At 37.3% G+C, this 21,539-nt stretch overlaps 1 protein-coding gene across 3 annotated transcripts in view; it reads left to right on the top strand.

Moving 5' to 3' along the window:
- The window catches only part of LOC149022202 (integrin-linked protein kinase 1-like), a 95,780-nt gene that overhangs the window by 35,477 nt on the left and 38,764 nt on the right, over positions 1 to 21,539 (top strand). For all 3 annotated transcript variants that reach the window (XR_016172421.1, XM_089150372.1, XM_089150373.1), the window contains exons 6-10: positions 4,165 to 4,244; positions 4,467 to 4,529; positions 4,656 to 4,777; positions 7,725 to 7,810; positions 21,002 to 21,126. Coding sequence is in view for 2 of the 3 variants with exons in the window: in XM_089150372.1 (XP_089006498.1) it covers positions 4,165 to 4,244; positions 4,467 to 4,529; positions 4,656 to 4,777; positions 7,725 to 7,810; positions 21,002 to 21,126 (476 nt within the window). In the remaining variant the exon portion in view is untranslated. The remainder of the gene's footprint in view (positions 1 to 4,164; positions 4,245 to 4,466; positions 4,530 to 4,655; positions 4,778 to 7,724; positions 7,811 to 21,001; positions 21,127 to 21,539) is intronic.

Raw genomic sequence — 21,539 nt, 5'->3', positions numbered from 1 at the left:
ATAGAGAAGGTATTGAAGTCCTACAATCTCAAACTCCAGGCTTATCCACAATTCTGTCCATTTGCCCTTGTTTTCCTAACAGATTGGAACCAGCCAAGGAATGAACCAGCTAGTACCAATTCAAACCAGCTTTGGAAGGTCAGGTCGGATCAGCAGCTGGTGTAACTAGAAGGTCCCCTTGTCCCACAATTTTGACCAATCAACATGGACTGCTGCCATGGGACAAAACATGAAGAAAAAAGAGGCCAAAGCACTGCTCATCTTACTGTTCACATAAACTGTGTCACAGCCCCATATCTGGCTTAGCAGGAATAATCCTGGAAGATCAGTGGGCCCTAAGATCAGATGGCGTGAAGGCTTCATTTTTTTTTTTATCATGGGGGAGCGTGAAAGGAGAGTGCTTGAAATCCTTAGTTAATAAAGTAATCAAACAAGGAAAGTGAGATTTTGAGGGGGATGCTAATGTAATGTGGAATGAAGGCTATATGTATCAAGAAGGTGGCTAAAGATGTCCTAGGTGAATCAAAAGCAAAACTCCGTTCTTATAGGGAGACTTGGTGGGGTTCAAACTACCATTAGGAATAAGAAAGCTAGTTTTAAGACATGGCAAAGAACTAAGGATGTTGAGGATCTTTAATGGTATAAGTTGGCTAGAAATGAAGCTAAGAAAATTGCGGGAAAAGTAAGGGAGAAGAAGTATGAAGTTATACAATCAGTTGGGCATGGAGGAAGGGGAAAAAGCTATTTATAAGATAGCTAAAATAAGGGGTAGGAAGAGTAGAGATCTTGACCATGTTAGATGTATTAAAAATGGAGATGATAAAATACTAGTATGCGATTAGAACATTAAGAAAAGATGGGAAATCTATTTCTCTAGTCTATTAAACGAGCATGCTTCAAGCACCTGTGATTCGGACGATTACACAATTCACCAAGACACCAATTTTCAAACATATATGCGGAAAATTTCGATGTCCGAAGTAAAAGAAGCACTGAGGAGGATGAAACTAGGCAAGACACAAGATCCTGAGGAAATCCCAATAGAAGTATGGAAGAGCTTAGGAACCCGCGGGCTAGTTTGGTTGACTAAGTTGTTTAATAAGATTATGAACATAGGGAAAATGCTAGATGAATGGAGGTGAAGCATCGTGTTTCCAATGTACAAAAATTAAAGGAGATATTCAAAGCTGTAATAAGTGTAGGGGCATTAAATTGTTGAGTCATACTATGAAATTATAGGAGAGAGTAATTGAAACCCGTTTGAGACACTTCTCCACAATTACAGAGAACCATTTGGGTTTATGCCGGGAAGGTCTACAACAGAGGCTATTTACCTAATTAGGAGACTTATGGAAATGTATAGAGAGTGTAGCAAAGACCTTTATATGGTATTTATTGACCTAGAAAAAACTTATGATTGAGTTCCTAAAGCGTTAATTTGGTAAGTACTAGAGAAAAGAAGTGTTGCAAGTAAATATGTAGACATAGTTAAGGATATGTATGATGGTTCAGTGACAAGTGTAAGAATAGTGGGGGGGGGGGACAAAGTATGAATTCTCAATTACAGTTGGACAACATCAAGGATAAACTTTAAGCCCATATTTATTTGCACTTGTAATGAATGAATTAACCAAAGACATTCAACACGAGGTCCCTTGGTGTATGCTTTTTGTTGATGATATTGTGTTGATAGATGAGACTCAAGTGGGGATTAATACCAAGTTAGAATCATGGAGAGCAGCTTTGGAATCAAGAGGCTTTAAATTAAGTAGAATAAAGATATTCTAGTCATGATCGGGTAGACGATGAGGTAGTGAAACTTGACAATAAGGAGATTCCTGCGAGTAATTCTTTTAGGTACCTAGGATCAATCATAAATAAAAGAGGTGACATAGAGGATGATGTTTCCCCAAAGAATTAAATCGGGTGGATGAAGTGGAGATGGGCGTTCGGGGTCTTGTGTGATCAATGCATTTATTAAAGTTTAAAGGAAAATTCTATAAGACCGTTGTTCGACTAGCTATGATGTACGGTGTAGAGTGTTGTGTTGTTAAAAAGAATCATATAGATAAACTTAATGTAGAAGAAATGAGGATGCTAAGATAGATGAGTGGCAAAACTAGGAAGGATAAGATAAGGAATGGTCATATTAGAGTTGGTCTGGGAGTTGCTCCCATAAGTGATAAGCTTCAGAAAAGTCGTTTGAGGTGGCACAACCATGTTCAACGGAGACCTATAAATGCCCTTGTATGGAGATGTGATATAATCCAGATTGAAGGAACTAGAAGAGCTAGGGGTAGAGCTAAAATAACCTTAGGAGAAGTGGTGAGAAAGGATATGCATAGCTTAGGCCTTGTATCTAGCATGGCCTCAAACAGAATTGGTTTTAAGTCAAGGATCCATGTAGCCGACCCCATTTAGTTGGGACAAGGCTTATTGTTGTCGTTGTTGTTGTATAGAAGCTTAGTTTCATCTCTATTTTGGTTATTCTTGCATGTGGCTATATTATAAGTTTGGTAGTTTCTAAGTCTAATGAGTTAACAAAATATTTTGAAAGATACAGAAGCTTAGTCTCATCTTTATTTTAGTTATTCTTGCATGTGGCTAAATTATAAACCTTGGTAGTTTCCAAGTCTAATGAGTTTCCATTTGTTGACAAGGTTGCGACTTGCGATGTAAAGGGTACATGATCCTTATGTATTGTGGGGGTGCACATGGGTCATGTACACATAACTTCCTATTTTGCTTATGTTTCTATTTTTGGTTTTCCATTTTCCTTTGTAGCTTGACGATCAAGCAACCAAACTGTAGGTGATTTATTTATATTTTTCTGCATGTAACCAGATTTTAGTTTCTCTTTTTAGTATAAAGCTTATGTGAGAGGGGGGAGAGCTCGGTGAATACTGGGTCCAAATTTGGAGAAATTTTGGTGGTCAGAAGTGGAGATCTCGGTTGGAGTTAAAAATAGAAGGTAGGCCTCAAAATTAGAAAGTTACATGTTGCAGACAAACTGAACAGCAGCAGGACTTAAGTAGGATTGAATCAAGGTCCAGTCAGGGGTTAACGTGAGATCCAAATCTTGGCCGATTCTAATGGATGGCTGTGAGTTCTCAGTCTGAGGTTTGCAGCATGTCCTGAGCAGAACTAGAATCACAGCTAAGCAGCAACCTTCTGTCAATGCGATGTATCAGCAGCAGACCCTGGGATGATTAATGTCCCAGCCCTACTGAAGTCTACAAAGATCGTAGCAGCGGTATTAGATTGGAATCTCACAGCAAGAGCAGCGAGAGGAGATTGAATAGGGATAGGTGAAGAAGGTAGAAGATGGAAGGGGATACCGGTTCAGTTCTCACCAACCAAATTCTCTCGGCCTTTCATCCATATGAGGACAAGAAACTTTCCACAAAATTAAATCAACTTTATTAATCCTGCTGGTGGCTTCTAAAAGCTTTACATATATTGAGAGAGCATTAGCTTGTCTCTCAAGTTACAAGGAATTAAAAACTAACTTGACAGTGTTGCAAAATTAGTAACTAGAAAATGAAAATGGGATTGATTGCAAATAGAAACAAAATTTTGTCTTCTAGAAGTGCACAGTTTGCTCTCCTGTCCTGTATACTCCATTGTTTATTCATTATCAAAGTTGAAGTGATAATGTTTCCAAGCTAGTATAACCCAGCCCCAAATGGGCGGGTCAGCACAAGGTTGGCTGGCCCTATGTCACGAGGGGTTGGTGCATTGATTGGTAATTGGTTAAGTGAACCAGACCAATTTTTACACCGCTTTTAGCATAATGCCTTCCAAACTTTGGCTTGTTTTCATCAAAAGTAAGAAGAAAGTAGAAGATAGAAGAGAGAACAGGAGAGAGTCTGTTGCATGTGTGACTCATTACTCATAAAAGTTATGGTTAAATGCAAAAATACATCAAGAAAAGCCTTGAATTGTAGCGCTTCGCTAAATTTCACGTTACTCTGATCCCAACGATGGATATTTTCAGCTGTAATACATTGCATCAGAAATATTTTAATCTAGCATCCTGCCTCTGTTTATAATACAATTTATACTTTCTGAGAGATAACTGACTAGTCTTGAAATGGATTGAATCTATATTTTATTTAGATTTAAAGCATTATCTGGTGAATTCATCTTATGAGGGATTTACAGGGGGACCTGGGAAGTCATCTTCAAAAGAAAGGACGTCTTTCTCCCTCGAAAGCTCTAAAACTTTCTCTCGACATTGCTAGGCAAGTTTGGTCTTTGATCCAGGAATGCACAACAAATTCATTGTCTCCTGCAATATTTTACTGATATTATATGAATCCCTTCCCATTTATGTTGATCCAAGTATTCAACTCTTTTCCTTTAGTTTTTCTCTTAATTTGTGTGATCTCATTGTTATTCTTTTTCCATCAAAGTCTACTAGTTGAATCAACTCTAATATCTTTGGAGGTTTCTTTGTAATTCAGGGGCATCAACTATCTTCATGAATGCAAACCTGTCCCCATTATTCATTGTGATTTAAAGCCAAAGTAAGACAACCAAATACAAGAGTTAGTTAATCTCAATAAGCACTGAAGTTCTAGATGGATAGAAAATTACTTCTTGTTGGTGTACTATACTGTTCTTTACTATTTGATATTTTGGTAAGGTGCCAGAAATGTTTTGCTGGATAGTGGAGGGCAGTTGAAAGTTGCAGGATTTGGTCAGGTTAAATTATCTCGTATTCCACCTGACAAAGCAAAACTAGTGCAGCCATGGGCTCAAGTTGACCCTTCAAGTAAGTTGTTTAATATGCATAAATTATATACTGTTAAGATGGGTTGGTTTCTTCCAAGCTGAAGTCTGCAGTTCATGCAAGTATATTGTTGCATAAACTTCCTCTTTCCTTGATAAAGTAAATGTGAATGCAAGTTGTTATTCCATATATGTTCTTGGTCAGTAACATTTCCTCTAATTTCGTTCACATTTTTTATAAAAAAGTGGATATGAATGAATTTTTTCATATAATATGTCCTTAAATTTAGAAAAAGATCTTATGGATATACTATTTATCTTCTTTTGTGCCCTTTATTTGCTTCTCTTTTTTTTTCCTCATACAAACTATTGTGGGAATATTCATGATCAATTGAAAGATGGAGCCAAAAATGCATTAGCAACCAGAGGATCCTGCAAGGGAAACTTCATATACTGTGCAATCAGTACTCCATACTGTTTGGATGGGGGGGGGGGGTTTGTCCTTGTACACTTGATGAATTTCACATGGAGAATAAAATGAGTTAGATGTTTAAGGAAATATCATTATCTGGCACAATATCAGGCAATTTTAAAGCTTTTATTTGAATAAACATTGTCTTTAAGTGATGATTTAGGAATTAGGATGCTAAATATGCCAGGCATTTTTTACTCTTTTTTTTTTTTTTTTTTGGGGGGGGGGGGAGTGGTGGTGGCTGGGAGTGGATTTTCAAGTGGGACCAACCATTGATGCAATGGTTGTTATATGGGAACACCAATATATGCTATGTGGATACACTAGAGTACCACACCTGATTCCACTTTGCTTGAGGCTTATGCAAAATCTCTGAATTTGAATGTTTTTATTTTTGTTGTATAATTGGTTTTTCACATTGTCTTGTGTATTTGTTAAAATTGGCTGCTTCTTTTTGTATGGTTCCATAATGGTTGGTCTTATTTATTTGCTGTGTCTACTATATACACTGAGTTAACTGTGAAAAGTGAAAAGGGAAGCCATAACTCTGTTTTTTCTTAATGCCTACTTTTTGGAGCAAATTTTCCCAGTGGGTTGATTTATTTGTAAGAGTGATTTTTCTTTTTCGGTGGGGGTATCTAAGGATTTGAAAGTTGCAAATCTTCAAGAACTGTAATGTTTTAAAAAAGTGTGTACAGTATCATTTCTCACAGGATGTGTCTATGTTGGAGTTTTGTCTTAAAATACACTCTAGTTGATTTGGATTATTGACTTAAATTTTACATAAAGAAATTGAGGATCCATATTCTGAGAATAATATTTTGAAGATTGATTGATATTATCATGATGATATCTGGCAGAACGGGGTTCTCACTTGTAAATGGAACCAGATTAGAGGATTCTTTGAATATTGTCTGGCCAGTTTTTATTAGCATTTATTTATGTAATTTTGTTAATAGTGGCGTAATAATTATTATTAATTATTTGCTGTTACTGGAGTCCACTTTCACTCTTGTAATAATTCGGCAATTGTAGTTTATGTGATGGGGGCTGGGGTAGTATTGGCTGTTCAGGATAAACGTCAGCCAACACTGATCCATCTAATAGTTACCGTCAATAAACTGATCAGTGTTGGGATCTAGGTAATTTGATCTCACTAGGGATCCCAGGTTTTGGAACCCTTGCAGTACTGGCTGATTCAGAGTCTTGTGTCTTCGTTAATTTGGTAACTAAGTGATCTTTATTGGTCCTTAATCATTTGAGTGAATAAAATATTAGAGGCTTATGCAGTCATGTTATCTGCTTGTAAGGATGATGCAGAGACTTTGCAGACTTGTGTTTGTACCGTATATATATAGAAAAAAATATGAGGGGAACTCAAGTTTCGACCAGCGGATTTAGTGAACATGGGAAACTTAGGTGGAAACCTCGGAAATTTCGAGGGAACTTGAGACTTTTTCGTGCAAATTATGACAGGTTTTAGGGAGTATTTTTGGATGAAACTCTGCGTTTAAGCTAATTAGAGTATAAAGAACACATTGACACATGTATTTTGCTAAAAAAATCAATGTAGACATGTTATTTAATGTACATAACATCTATATAGAGTTATCTGAGAAGTACACTATAAACTTAACTACTTAAGTACATAACATTTAATATATAACTTCTAAGTACAAAGTAATTGACAATAAAAGGGAAGTACAACTGCCAAGAGGAGTGCCTCGATAGATCCTTCTCGTGAGTTGAGTAGTACTGTGCCTGTTGCATCCCCTCCTTCAACCAACAAATATAGACATCCTATGACACGTTATGCTTATGATTGTCAAGGTAATCGACAACTACAGCTCTATAAGTCTTGTCATCAACATGCTAACCAGTCTGAGGGAATACACAATTTGATAGAGAAGTCCTGATGGAGGGGCCATTTGTCGTGGTATTTAGGGAAACATGAAAGAAACAAAAAAATCAAAAATTTTGAAAAAACCACGAAACTTTGGGAAAAGTTCCAAGTTTCCTCGGAATTTCCCAGGTTTCCCTTGAACTTTTTTTTCTTCTCATAAACCAGCTGGTTCGGGTCAAGTTTTGACCCAACCTCGAAATTTCGAGGTTTTGACAGGTTTCGATCGAAACTTGGGACTGTTTTTGGGTGGTCCCCCAAAGCTTCGTTTCGAGGTTTCAAAAATGCAAAATTTCGGTCAAAATTTCGACAGTTTTGACCGAATTTTGTGTGATGTGTGTGTATATATTTTTTGTGATTCTTGCATTAGCTATACAGTAATTTTTCTTTTTCTTCTCTTCTTCTTCTTCTTTTTCTTCTTTTTTATTTTTTATTTATTTTTTTCAAATGTAAGTTTTGCTATAATCCGCTTTTACTGTCCCTTTTTCTTTTGGTAGAACAGTTCCTTTCAGTGTGGCGTTGAAATTTTTTTCTCAGATCTATTCTTATATATGTTAACAAAGGAATTTTGAGTTACTAATGCATTTGATAACATTTTTCCACTCACCCATGGTGTAGGTCTTTATGCGGCACCTGAGGTTTATAAGAACGAAATATTTGACAGAAGCGTTGATGCCTTCTCTTTTGGTCTCATTCTCTATGAGGTGCTGTTCTTACCCTCATTACTACTATCATGCTAATATGCGTATTTTCTTGCATACTATTGCCTTACAAGTTCATAACACCCATCTGCATCTAATTGAACTTCAGTCGTTCAGAAAATTAACAAATTCCCAACCAAAGGTTTTAAATCTTGGTTTTGAGGTCAATTTTGACCTTTGCTGAAACCAAGATTTGACAACTTTCAACTGAAACTAGGTTTCAACCTGATATTTTTCTGCTGGACTTGAAACCAGGTTTTGAGGCCTAGATTTTGTTTTATTGATCTGGTTCTGCTTTTTGTGCTCCTATTTGACATTTTTTACCTGTTCCATTAAATAGTTCTACAAATATGCAACTGAGAATGGTAATTGTGGTTTTAATTCAAGGTTGCTAGGTTATGTAGAGTGGTTTTGTACACTAGCTCTATTATGAGTATTGATTCAACATATTTTTGGTTTTTAGAAATGTGAATTTACAAGCTATTAAAACTATCAAGCCAAAATTAGAAAGTAAAAAGCAAGCATACAACACTTAGCACTATTATCATCAAAAAAAAAAAAAAAAACAACTCACCACTCAAATTTATATAGGGTATCTTGGTGGGTCCATTCCACTAGATGTGTATGACTGAATAAATTGCAAACTATTCCTTTGGATGCATCACATATGTATCTCATGACATGGGATGGATCCAATTCTTCTAATAGTCCATGATAGCGCTCCTATAAGTTTCATCAATATATCAGGGGTATCCTGACCTGGGGAATGGCTTACTAAGGCTGAAAGCTGGTGGAGCTGTCACAAAGTGTTGACCTAGATATAAGAAGATGGTGTTGATGAAAGATGAACCCCCCCCCCCCCCCCCCCCCCAAAAAAAAAAAAAAAAAAAGACATCTGAAGGGAATGGTGCAAATCATGATTCAAGTGGGCTTCTTACTTAGGAATTAGCTTAAGGTTTTGGTTATATATGTAGTGGGCCTTCAATCCTTGGGTTTAACTTAATATGAGGCAACATAATGGACCTAAACTATGGGTAAAGTTGAGTTCAAAAATAGCTTGATACATAGGGTTCTATTCCCCCCCCCCCCCCTCTCTCTTAAGCTGGTTACATTGAACCAGATGAACTAGAGGTCCAATTTAAGTTAGCATGTGACTAGAATGTGACTGTTTAGTAGTATTTTGAATCTATTTAGGGTGACGTCAATTGAGGTGGTCTGTTAGCATGTGACTAGAATGTGACTGACTAGTAGTATTTTGAATCTATTTTAGGGTGAAGTCAGTTTAGGTGAACCTAAGAAAGGGTTGTGTCAGGCCTTTCCTTTTCAGTATAGGAATCTGGGTGGTTAACCTTCTATATAAAGTTGTAGTAGGGTATACTATCGAACAAGAATTTGATAATGAAATTGCTTTAGTGAATTTTTTGCTGCTGGCTTCTTCTTCTGTGTGAGATCCTTAGTGTTTCAAGTCTAACTGTTGCTTGTTTGGTGTTTGAAGTCCAAGTTGGCTGTTCCTTTGCTTGGTGTTTAAAGTCCAAGAATTAGCTCCTTGGTGTTTTAAGTCCAAATTGCTGCTGGTTCCTTTGGGTTTAAAGTCCGAGCTTCTGTTTGACTCTGGAATCAGTTGAGGATTGGATATCTGCTGTATTAATTGCTGCCATTGAGGACTGCAACAAGAAGGAGATCCACCAACTTTAACCCTTCTTCCCTTCTATCTATTATAGTTTTTGGACAACCTCATTCACAAGAATCACCCACAGTCCATCATTGAAATCTGTCCAACCTCTACCCAAAATCTCCTTACTTCATCCCCTTACATTCGATCCTAGCTGCTGCCCCGTTTAACAATAAAAAAAATCCTAAGTTGCTGATTTCTACCCTTAGTTTTTATAAAGTACTTTGCATCTAGATATTAGAAACCTGCATATTTGGACCATATCAGATGATTTCTTCTCTATACCCGGAGGTTATCAAGTCGGCAAGGCAACCAAAGTGGTTGGTAGACTACTTTTAAGTGTCTTGGTGATAAGGCGGCTGCCAAGGTGTTTTAGTATGCATTTTTTTAATACAACTATTTTATTTGGCACAAATAGCATACCAAAAACTTATGTAGTTTACTATGAGCTAAATAAATTTTGAAGAATGTCATCATAATACAAACACCTCTGCTTTTTTGACACTTTTTCACTGACCTGATAGATTAATTGATTGCACTATTCTGGATAATTCTCCAGCTAATGATTCCCAAATCTGAAACAGATAACTATTCTATTCGTTTATGGCTTTGTAGAATGAAATTTGATGGGGTTTTTCTTATTTTTATTTTTATTTTTATTTTATTGAATCTGAATAAAAAGTCTAGGTACAAAATGTCAACAAAGTGACCCCTTTAGCACCTTGGTGGCAATAAAGCGTAAAAGGCGACGAGGTGGCGTCGCCTAGGCGATAAAGCAGCCATTTTTTCGCAAGTTAGCAAAGCGCTTCAGTGCCTAGGGGCCAAGGCCACCGCCTTTTTGGTTATGATCTGACCAGCTGAAACCTTTAGAATTAAATCTGGCTGATTTCCATTGGATAGATTTTGGGAAAATCCTATTTCAAGTGTCAGAATCCAACCATCAATCCTGGATCTAACTCCCTTCTTCAAATTTGGACTTTAAAATCCTCAATGTTGCCCTTTCTTGAAACCTAAAAGCCAACTCTAATTTGCTGGAATTACAACTTAAGCATTCAATCCTCTTCACAAGGCCCTTATCTTTCATTGTTTGTTTCCTGTTGTAAGGAAGATTTGGTAGTTAGTTTATTTACTTTCCATATTTATTGAGTGTAGATTTGCTAGGATCTTCTAAATTTTCTTGTAATATTCCCACGTTGGGAAGATTTGATTTGTTTTATATTTGGAAAGTTATTAGTATAAATAAAGCTCTTGCTCTGTCCTTTAGACACAAGTTAGGATTTTTCTCAATCTATTAACATGGTATGAGAGCCAACTATGATATGAGGAAACTCTAGAAAAGTTATTTGAGCACCACCAAGCTACCACCACCCTCTTTGAGCACTCTCTCTCTCTCTCTCTGTCTCACCTTCCTCCACCTTCTAATCTCTCCAAACCTCATCTCATCTATTGAGAGAGTCGATTGTGGTAGAATGGCTTGTTGATCAATGTGACCGAAGCCCCTTTATTTATAATGAAGTGGAAAGTACAAAAATACATAAATACCTTTACTTGGGAAACAAGAAATAACAATCTAAGTAAATAACCGAAACCCACTAAAAGAGCTAAACCAACCAACACTTCCCCTCAAGTTGAGGCATGCATGTTAGTCATGCTCAACTTGCCTGTAATAGGGAGGAAATCTCCTTCCTTCAGAACGTTGGAGAAAATATCAGCTATTGGTCTCCAAATCTAACAAAAGGCATGCAAATTAACCGTTTCCAGCTTTCCTTTGACAAAAAAATCTGTCAATCTCAATGTTGCACAAGATTATTGGCAATATTAATTGTAGCTTTGTCGTCACAAGACAACATCGTAGGGTTTCGAACTTGAACTCCAATGTCTTCTAGGAGACCTTTCAACCATGATACTTCACAAACTCCACGAACCATAGCTCTATATTCAGCTTCTGTGGTGGATAAGGCTACCGCATTTAGTTTCTTACTCCTCTAAGTAACAAGATTACCTCCAACAAAGGTATAATAACCTGAAATAGACTTCCTGTTAGAAGACCTAGCCCAATATGCATCAGTATATGCGTCTACCTTTTAAATTATATGTGGGTGATAAAAGTATCCCTTTTCCAGGAGTTCCCTTTAAATACTGCAGTATTTTGGTAATGGCCTTCATATGAGCTGAACATGGATCATGCATGAATTGGCTCACCAGTCCCACAACATAAGCAATGTGAGGCTTGGTGTGAGACAAGTAGATAAGCTTTCTTACCAGCCTAGTTCTTCCTCTTTCTCATTGGGTTTAGCTCCAGCCTCAATAGGGATATCAACTGCTTTACGCCACAACATTCTCACTTTAGATAACAAATCTAGAACATACTTCCTCTGGGGTAGATATATAACATTCTTTGACTGGGACACCTCAATTCTTGGGAAATACTGTAACTTCCTAAGGTCTTTAGTTTTAAACTTTGCCAAAAAAATCCTTTAGCCTTTGTGTGTCCTCACAATCATTCTCTGTGATGAAAATATCATCCACATAAATAATAAGAATAATGATCTTGGTACCTGACTTCTTGACAAACAATGTATGATCAACATTACTTTGCTTGTATCCAATAGAGGTCATCGCCTTTTGAGGCGCCCAAACCAACATCTAAGATATTGTTTCAATCCATAAATTGATCTCTTCAACCGATAAACTTTCTTTGCAGTACTACCATAAGAGAAACCATGTGGGATCTTCATATAAACTTCTTCCTCCAACTCCTCATGTAAGAAGGCATTTTTTACATTAAGTTGGTGCAAGTTCCAGTCTTTGTTCAAAGTTATGGACAATAGAACTCTAATAGTATTCAGCTTTGCAACAGGGGTAGAGGTCTCTTAATAATCTATCCTATAGATTTGAGTAAACCCCTTTGTAACTAGTTTAGCCTTCAACCTATTGACCGATCCATCCATATCCTCTTTAACCATAAACACCCACTTACAACGCACGGGTTGTTTTCCTTAGAGGAAGTGTAACCAGCTCTCAAGTATCATTTTTTTTTCATCGCTTGCATTTCCTCTACCATAGATGCCTTATATATTTTATCAACATAGGCTTCTTGCCAACTCTTAGGAACAAAAACATATGATAAAGGGGATACAAAAGCATGATAGGGTTAGACAAAAAATTATAGGAAACATATTTAGTTATGGGATGCTGAATACAAGATCTAACTCCTTTTCTAATAGCAATAGGAAGACTAGAAGCATATACCTTAGGGAGAATAGTAGAATCTAATTTTGTAGTAGGAGACTGGCATTACAACTGGCTAACTTTCTCCACCTGCTTGGGCCAATTATAGTTCTTTCTCTGATATGTTTGCACCTTCTTATTTTGGTCAATTTTGTTTTGGAAGGCGTCAATAGTGTGTCTTAAAGGGGCGGTCTCCCCCTAATCACGATCCTTATAAGGTTTAGACAAGGAAGGAAAAGAAGTAGAGTCCTCTGGTATGCTGGCTGAAATCTCCCCTTGGTCAGGAATCTCTTCCATGGCTTCTCAGTAGTGTTGTAGTGATGTGTGTAATTCCATATGTGTGGTAGGAAAGTCCAAGGTTGGAAAGAACACCTCTACTCTAGGACTCTCCCCTAGATAGGTGTACGGTAGGGACAAGACTCATAAAAAATGACATCCATGGACACAATTGTTTTCCTGGAAGGAGGATGATAGCATTTGTAGTAGAAGACCCCAGGAATTCGCAGTGCAGGCCTCGGGGAGCTAGCTTACTCTGGTGTTGATATAATGGCATAACACACATATCCAAAAACCTTTGGGGTAATAACAAATGAAGAATCTCGGTGGAGAATCTCATTAGGAAACTTAAAACCAAGTATTCTACTAGGCATCCTATTCATAAGGCAAGAGGCAATGAGTATAACATCACTTCAATATTGGTCAGGGACATGTATAGCAATCATAATAGAGCAGGCTATCTCTAATAGATGCTGGTTCTTTCTTTCGGTAACCCCATTTGGGGCAGCCATTTCAACACAACGAGTTTGGTGTATTATGCCAGAGTTAGAGAGATGTCTCTGAAATTCATTGACAATGTGACTTTCTTGAAGGACACACCTTACTTTCTCCCATCTAGGAGCCCTCAAGATGATCCCTCATCCCAACCCTCCCCCCCCAATCCCATCTTTCATCCTTAGTCCCTCCCTCCCCCCCCCCCCCCCCACCCTCTTCCCCTATATCAGTGGCGACAAACTACAGGCATTATTTGTCCGCCAACTAGTCATTTAACAGAACTAATTGACATTCTATTTTATTAGAGCCAAAGGAGCAAGAGGTAAAAATTTATGTAATAAGCTTGGTTTCTGAAGTCTTTTTGGAAATTTTGATATTGAGATGATGACAAAGCTTAAAAGAATACAGAATAAGTTTTAAAGTGTCTCGGTAGGGACCTTGTCAGCTAAGGACTTAGCTGGCCATTGAAGGCTCAAACACCTTGGATCGCCTAGCTCTTGGAAATACGGTGTCAGTCAAAACTTCCTAATTGGAATACAATGTTTTCCTTTTGGATGGATAATATCATCACCAAAATCCCCGAATGGAAAGTGGGAACACAAAAAGGGGAGAGAGAAAAAGAGGGGGGGGGGGGGGGCAGCATTAAAGTGGAAGACACAAAGGAAGAACTTAGACCCCAGGTAACAGCAATAAGTCTGAAACTCGGGCCTTATCTTTTTTCTTGGAGTTTTGATGTTCAGTTTTAGGAGTTGTATGGCAAAACTAGGTCATGAAACTTGTAGGATGACCTATTTAGTAAATTTTAACATGCGTGAAACCCTTAATTTAAAAAATTGCGCGTAAACTGGTAATTTGACCACAGACCTTAGGTTGATAGTCTACATTGTATACATTCTCTATTATGGCCTATTCTACATATTATTTAGTACTAGGACACATATTTAGGTAAAACAACGTAAATATAATAATGCGGCCTTGTAATGGCAGTCTGAGCAAGGCAGCAACAATCCAGTATCACAAGAATTGAATAACAACTTTCATGAGGCTGTAGGGCAATGTGTACATTTAAATCACCATAATAATCTTTTCTCCTGACATGAACCATGCACTATCCATCCATGTATCATCAAAATGGTAGCCGACTACTTTCATCCATACATGCTTAAATAGCTACAGTTTTAGCTCCTTGCAGTTGCTGAAGCTGCTAAAGAACGTATTGTGCACTGTACTGAGCTAGGATTTGGGTGTTGTAGCCCAAGTTACCATTTGCATGGAGATATAAGCACACTGCCTTTAATTTATCCTTGTATGTTGTGGTCCAATTGCTGTTGGATACTGTAGATGTATGCTCTTCAGAAAGGTTTGTGTTTGTGGATGTGATTTTTGATGAGTGGCTGGTGATAGCTGTATGTATATTTGTTTGTTGCGGATTGTATGGTATGTGAATGTCTGTATATGCTCCTGTTTTGTATAATATTCATGCTAACAAGTGAGTCAAGGAGACGAACCAGTTGTGTTAATGTTTTTGAAGGTTACTAATTTCACACCCTTGCAGTGACAACCATTGTTTGCCTTGTTTGGCCCGATATAGGAAGATGATCTTTGTGTTGTATTTGGCTGTTTTGAGAAAATCGATTGAGGCTGAATGGCTTTCTTGGATCAATGTGATCCCAAGCCCCTTTGTTTATAATGAAGTGGAAAGTATAGTATTACATAGATATCCTTACTTGGGCAATAAGAAATATCAACCTAAATAAATATACCCAATCCACTAATAGAACTGAACCAACCAATACTCCCTCTCAAGTTGAGGCATAGATGTTAGTCATGCCCAACTTTCCTATATTAGGGAGAAAATCTCCTTCCTTCAAATCCTTAGTGAAAATATCAACCACTTGGTCTTCAGATCTCAAAAGGCATATTGATCATCCCTTGATCCAACTTTCCTTTGACAAAAAATCTGTCAATCTCAATGTGTTTGGTTCGATTATGTTGCACAGGATTGATTATTGGCGATATTAATTGCAGCCTTGTTGTCACAATACAACATCATAGGGCTTGGGACTTGAACTCCAATGTTTTCTAGCGGAACTTTCATCCACAGTAGCTCACAAACTCCACGAACCATAGCTTTATGTTTTGCTTCCATATTGGATAAGGCTACCATATGTTTCTTACTCCTCTAAGTAACTAGGTTACTTCCCACAAAGGTACAATAACTTGAAATAGACTTCCTATTAGGGGACCGCATCAATATATGCTTTTACCTTTAGATTATCTGTGGGTGACAAAAGTATCCCTTTTTTAGGAGTTTCCTTTAAATACTGCAGTATTCTGATAACGGCGTACGACCTGAACATGGATCATGCATGAACTGGCTCACCAGCACCACGGCATAAGCAATGTCAGGCTTGGTGTCAGACAATTAGATAAGCTTTCGTACTAGCCTTTGATATCTACCTTTGTTCCCTTTTTTTTCCCTTTGGGTTAGCTCGAGCCTTAATAGGTATATTAACCTCTACCCAACATTGCCACTTCAGATAATAAATCTAGAATATACTTCCTCTGGGATAGGTATATAACCTTCTTTGACCGGGCCACCTTGATTCCTAGGAAGTATTGTAGCTTCCCTAGGTCTTTAATTTCAAACTTTTTGCCAAGAAAGTCCTTCAGCCTTTGTATTTCCTCACCATCATTCTTTGTGATGACAATATCATCCATATAAACAATGAGAATAGTGATCTTGGTACCTAACTTCTTAACAAAAAGTATATAATCAACATTATTTTGCTTGTACCCAATAGAGGTTAGTGCCTTCTGGAGGTGTCAAAACCAACATCTAGAAGATTCTTTCAATCCATAAATTGACCTCTTCAACCAACAAACTTTCCTTGCAGTACTATCATCAAAAAGCCATGTGGGATCTTTATATAAACTTATTCCTCCAACTCCCCATGTAAGAAGGCATTCTTCACATCTAGTTGGTGTAAGTTCCAGTCTTTGTTTACAGCTATAGATAATATAACTTTAATAGTATTTAGCTTTACAATAGGGGTAAAGGTCTCCTGATAATTTATCTCATAGGTCTGGGTAAACCCCTTTGCAACTAGTCTAGCCTTCAACCTATTGACTAATCCATTCATATTATGTTTAACCACAAACACTCACTTATAGCCCACGAGTTTTTTTTCTTTGGAGGAAGTGTAACCAGATCTTAAGTATCATTTTTCTTCATTGTCTGCATTTCATCTACCATAACTGCCTTCCATCTTTTATCAGCGTAGGCTTCTTGCCAACTCTTAGGAAAACAGACAGATGATAGAGAGGATATAAAAGCATGGTAGGAATCAAATAAGAGTTGTAAAAAACATACTTAGCTATTGGATGCTGAGTACAAGATCTAATTCCTTTTCAAATAACAATAGGAAGATCAGAAGAGGATACCTTAGTGGGAATGATAAAATATGATTCTGGAGCAAAAGACAGAAGTGATAACATGTCAACTTTCTCCACCTGCCTTGGCCTATTGTAATTCTTCATTTGATAAGTTTGCACCTCCTTATTTTTGTCAATTTTGGTTTTAAAGACCTCAATAGTGTATCTTGTAGGGGTGGTCTCCCCCTAAATAGGATCCTCATAAGGTCCAGATAAAGAAGGGGAAGAAGTAGCATCATCTAGTGTGCTGGCCAAAATCTCCCTCTGGTCAAGAATCTCTTCCAGGACTTTAAGCTGTGTTGTGTTGGTGTGTGTGAGTCCATATGTGTGGTAGGAAAGTCCAGTGTTGGAAAGAGCACCTATCCTTTAGGATTCTCCCTCTGGAGAGGTGTATAGTAAGTACAAGACTTGTTAAAAATAACATCTGTAAACACAATGGTTCTCTTTGAAGGAGGATGATAGCATTTGTACCCTTTCTAAGTAGCAGAGTACCCTAGGAATATGTAGCATAGGCCACCGGGAGCCAGCTTACTTTGGTGGGCTATGATTTTAGCACAAGACCTACATCCAAAAACTTTTGGGGGAATAACAAATTAAGAGTCTCTCTGGAGAACCTTATTAGAATACTTAAAACCAAGTATCCTATTGGGCATCCTATTCATAAGGTAAGAGGCAATGAGTATAGCATCACTTTTGTATTGGTCAGGGACATTCATGGCAACTATAATAGAACGGGTTATTTCTAATAGAAGTCGGTTCTTTCTTACGGTAACCCATTCTGGGTGGCCGTATTAACATAATTGGTCTGGTGTATTATGCCAGAGTTAGAAAGATGTCTTTGAAGGTCACCATCATTATACTTTATCCCATTGTCATTGTGAAGGATCTTCATAGTGATATTGAATTGACTTCTAATCATATTACGAAAATCTTGAAAACATTAGAAAACCTTTTTTTAAGATAAGATCTATATAGAGAGAGTGACAATTAATGAAAGTAATGAAGTATCTATGCCTAGTAATGGACACATGTCGGCAAGGGCGCTACATGTCAATATGAATTAACACAAAGGGAATAGATTTTCTATTATGAAGAGAAGGTAAATAAGTAGAACGAGTCTGCTTTGCAAAAATGTAGGCTTCACAAAAAAAATTGTTCTTATTACAAGAAGAAACTAAATTAGGAAATACTTTCTTAAGAGTTCTTAGATGGGTGAGATCTAACCTACAATGCCACTAATGAAGGTCTAACATAATTGAATAGATCTGCTACCAGAGCAAAAGTAGATCCTCCAACCGTCTCTAGCAAATGAAGTCCATTATCCAGTTTACCATGTCCAATCTTCTTCCTTGTTACAGGATCCTGGAAGACACAGTAGGATGGAAAAAATGTCACTTTACAATTTAAGTCATGTGTAAGACTACTAATAGAAAACAAATTAGTAAAGAAGGAAGAAACATGCAAAACTTTAGTCAAAAAAGTGATGGAGAATGCTGAATGGTCCATTTTCCAGCAGTGGAAGAATAAGAGCCATCAACAATTTAAACTTTATCTTTACTTGAGGTTGGAGAATAATGTAAGAATAAAAAGGATGAACTTCTCATATGATCTGTGGCTCCTATATCAATGATCCAAGGAGTCGAAACAGAAGAAACATTGAAGCCAATAAAAGTTTTACTTAATGTAACAAGATAGGAGTTGGTATGGGTAGTGGAAGGAGCAATAGTAAAGGCAGCACCAGTACTAGAAAACTACAGAAGACGTCGCAGAGTAGTTAATTCCTCTTGGGAAAAACCAATGTCTACAGAGGGTGCCATAGGAATAGTCTCATAAAAATTGGCCGTCGGTTTTCCCCTTCTTTGTGCCCTTTTCTACTCAAAATCAACAGGCTTCCAATGGAGTTTCTAATAGTTGGCTTTTGTATGATATGATTTATTATAGTACTCACACTTGACAATCTCTTTGAGTCAAATATGGTGCCAACAAAATGAAGGCTGACTTTTCTACAATGGGATTATGAAGCATGGCCAAACGACGACTTTCCTCACATTGAACTAGGGCATAAGGCTGCTTTAGTGTACGAAAAGGAGAACTAGTCAACACTTGCACCATAATTTGATCATAATCCACATTCAGACCAGTCAAGAAATCATAAACCCAAATCTTATCAACATGCTTTCTATATGCAGCCACATTATCATGATTTGTGGGGTGATAGTACCTATAATGATCCAACTCCAGCCAAAGTGAGTGTAGTTCATGATAGTACTGAGCTACATTCAGTTCCTTTTGGGTAGTCTCATGAAGCTTCTTTCGTAGCTCATGAACCTTTGCATCATTCCCCAATTGTCCATAGTTTTTTGTAGTAGCCTTTCAAATCTGGACAACAATATCAAGCAATAGATATCCATCGGGCAATATTTGGATTCATGAATTCAAAAGGAATGACATATTAAGAGAGTCATTTGAGATCCATTTATGACATATTAAGAAAGTCATTTGAGATCCATTTATCCTGAGAAGCACCTACAGTAGTAGGCTTGATAGTGGTGCCTCAATGTGTCCAACAAGTCCTCTTCCGGTATTAGTTAGATATGTAGATCGAGACTAGATCAAATAATTTGTTTCATCAAATTCTACCGAGAGAGGAGGAAGAGTGGGATAAGGTTCGGAGCCAGTGGGAGCAGTAGTACTATCGGTGGTTGCCAACTTGCCATATTGCACAAAAATTCCTGCTGTTCTTCAGTTTTCACCCTTTCGAAACAACTAAAATGTTGCAGAATTGAATAGCCTAACCACCCAAATAAATTTATGAGTCATAAGATTCATAGGATAAGGAATAGCATCAATGTTGTTTTTTTTATTTTTTTATTTAATTTTTTATTTTTGGGTTGGGGGCTAAAAGGCAAAAAATAGAAATTGATGGGCTAATGTGTTGTTACAAGTTAGAAGAAGGGCTTAAAGGCAAAAAAGCAGAAATTAATATAGGACTTATGGGTTGGGTTGATGGGTTCATTGGATAAGAGATCGTAGGGTTTATAAAAAAACCAAAAAAGAGGCACAAGGATGACCTGCGGGAATGGTGTGATGGCTGCTGAATTGGTTTTTTGATGGAAGAATGGTGATGGGTGTCAAGTGCGATGGTTAAAAAAAGTTGCAGAATCGAGCATGGTGATTGAGGTTATGTGATAGGATTGCAAGTTAGGTGATAGGTTGGAGATGGTGATTGCAGGTTAGGAGATAGGATTGTGGAGGCACAATGGCGGCGATGCAGAATTGAGAGAGAGATCGTGATTTTCTTCCTTCCCCCTTTTTTCTCCTCTTGCTTCCCTAGTCGATTCTTGGCTCTGATACAATGTTGAGAAAATCGATTGTGGCAGAATGGCTTTCTTGGATCAATGTGATCCCAAGCCTCTTTTTTTTATGATGAAGTGGAAAGTACAATATTACATAGATACCCTTACTTGGGCAACAAGAAATATCAACCTAAATAAATAAACCAAACCCACTAATAGAACTTAACCAACCAACTGGGTGGACTTTTAAGTTGTCTGGGTAAGTTATATTGCTGAACCTTTTGGATTCTCTTCAAGTCTGAGCTTTGGATTGTCCATATTGTGCTCTGCACACACCTTAATAGGAAAAGATATATTTAAATTATCTCTTTGATACATACTATGAAGACACCAATCCACATTGATTTGGAACAAATAAATGATGGAATCTGTTAAATCTGTCTAGTGTTTCATTTCTGTTTTGCAATATACCAAGGCATGTTACTGTCTTTACCACAAGTGGATCTGTTTCCATTCATCACCTAAGTTGAAGCAAACAATAGAATTGTTTCATCTTTCACAAACCTAGTATGAGTTGGACTTCTAGTTTTTCTATTTCAATCAACACTTACTATTAGATTGTGTGACTTATGCTATAGCCAGACTTCAAAATTAAATATTTACATCCTTCCAGGTGTCCAATGGTGCTGATTTTGTGTTCCTTATTGTGTCCATACTTAAGAAAAAGGTTTTATCGTTTAATGCCTTCCACCCTTCCCCCTTCTTATGTCTTTTTCTGACTGTGTCTAGATGATTGAAGGCGTACAACCTTTCTACCCTAATACCCCAGAAGAGGCCTCTAAAATGATGTGTTTGGAAGGAAAGAGACCTCCAGTAAAGGCGAAATCAAAAAGCTATCCTCCAGACCTTAAAGGGTAAGCTAATTTCTGTAATCTTAAAGACCAGTGAATTTGCTCATGGATTTGGTTTTTATTTTTTTAAGGTGCCCTTGCTTCAAATATGTGATTTTATGGTAAAAGCCATTATCATGGTGATGGAAATTTTGTCAAACCATATGATAATATACAGGGTTTACCCAAAAAATTAAAAAGAAGACATAATTTGTAATAAAAAAAAGGAAACCAAAAGGCAAAAGCTACTTTATCAAATAAGTGATGGGACAACACTCTAGAAAATATTATGAATGAAATTTTGAGAGTTGAATATGAATGTTGACCAGAGGCCCTCATCTTGTACCACCAATGACCATATTCTGAGATCGACTTTATAACAGAGAGATTATTAGCTACTGCCGCTGCAATTTCTTTGAGTGTCTTTGTTATGGATC

This window comes from Hakea prostrata, chromosome 3 (genome assembly GCF_041222555.1).
Source record: "Hakea prostrata isolate BN-2017 chromosome 3, UWA_Hpros_2, whole genome shotgun sequence".
NCBI lineage: Eukaryota > Viridiplantae > Streptophyta > Magnoliopsida > Proteales > Proteaceae > Hakea > Hakea prostrata.
Note: the sequence above shows the minus strand (reverse complement) of the source record. Positions and strands in the feature narration are given on the sequence as shown.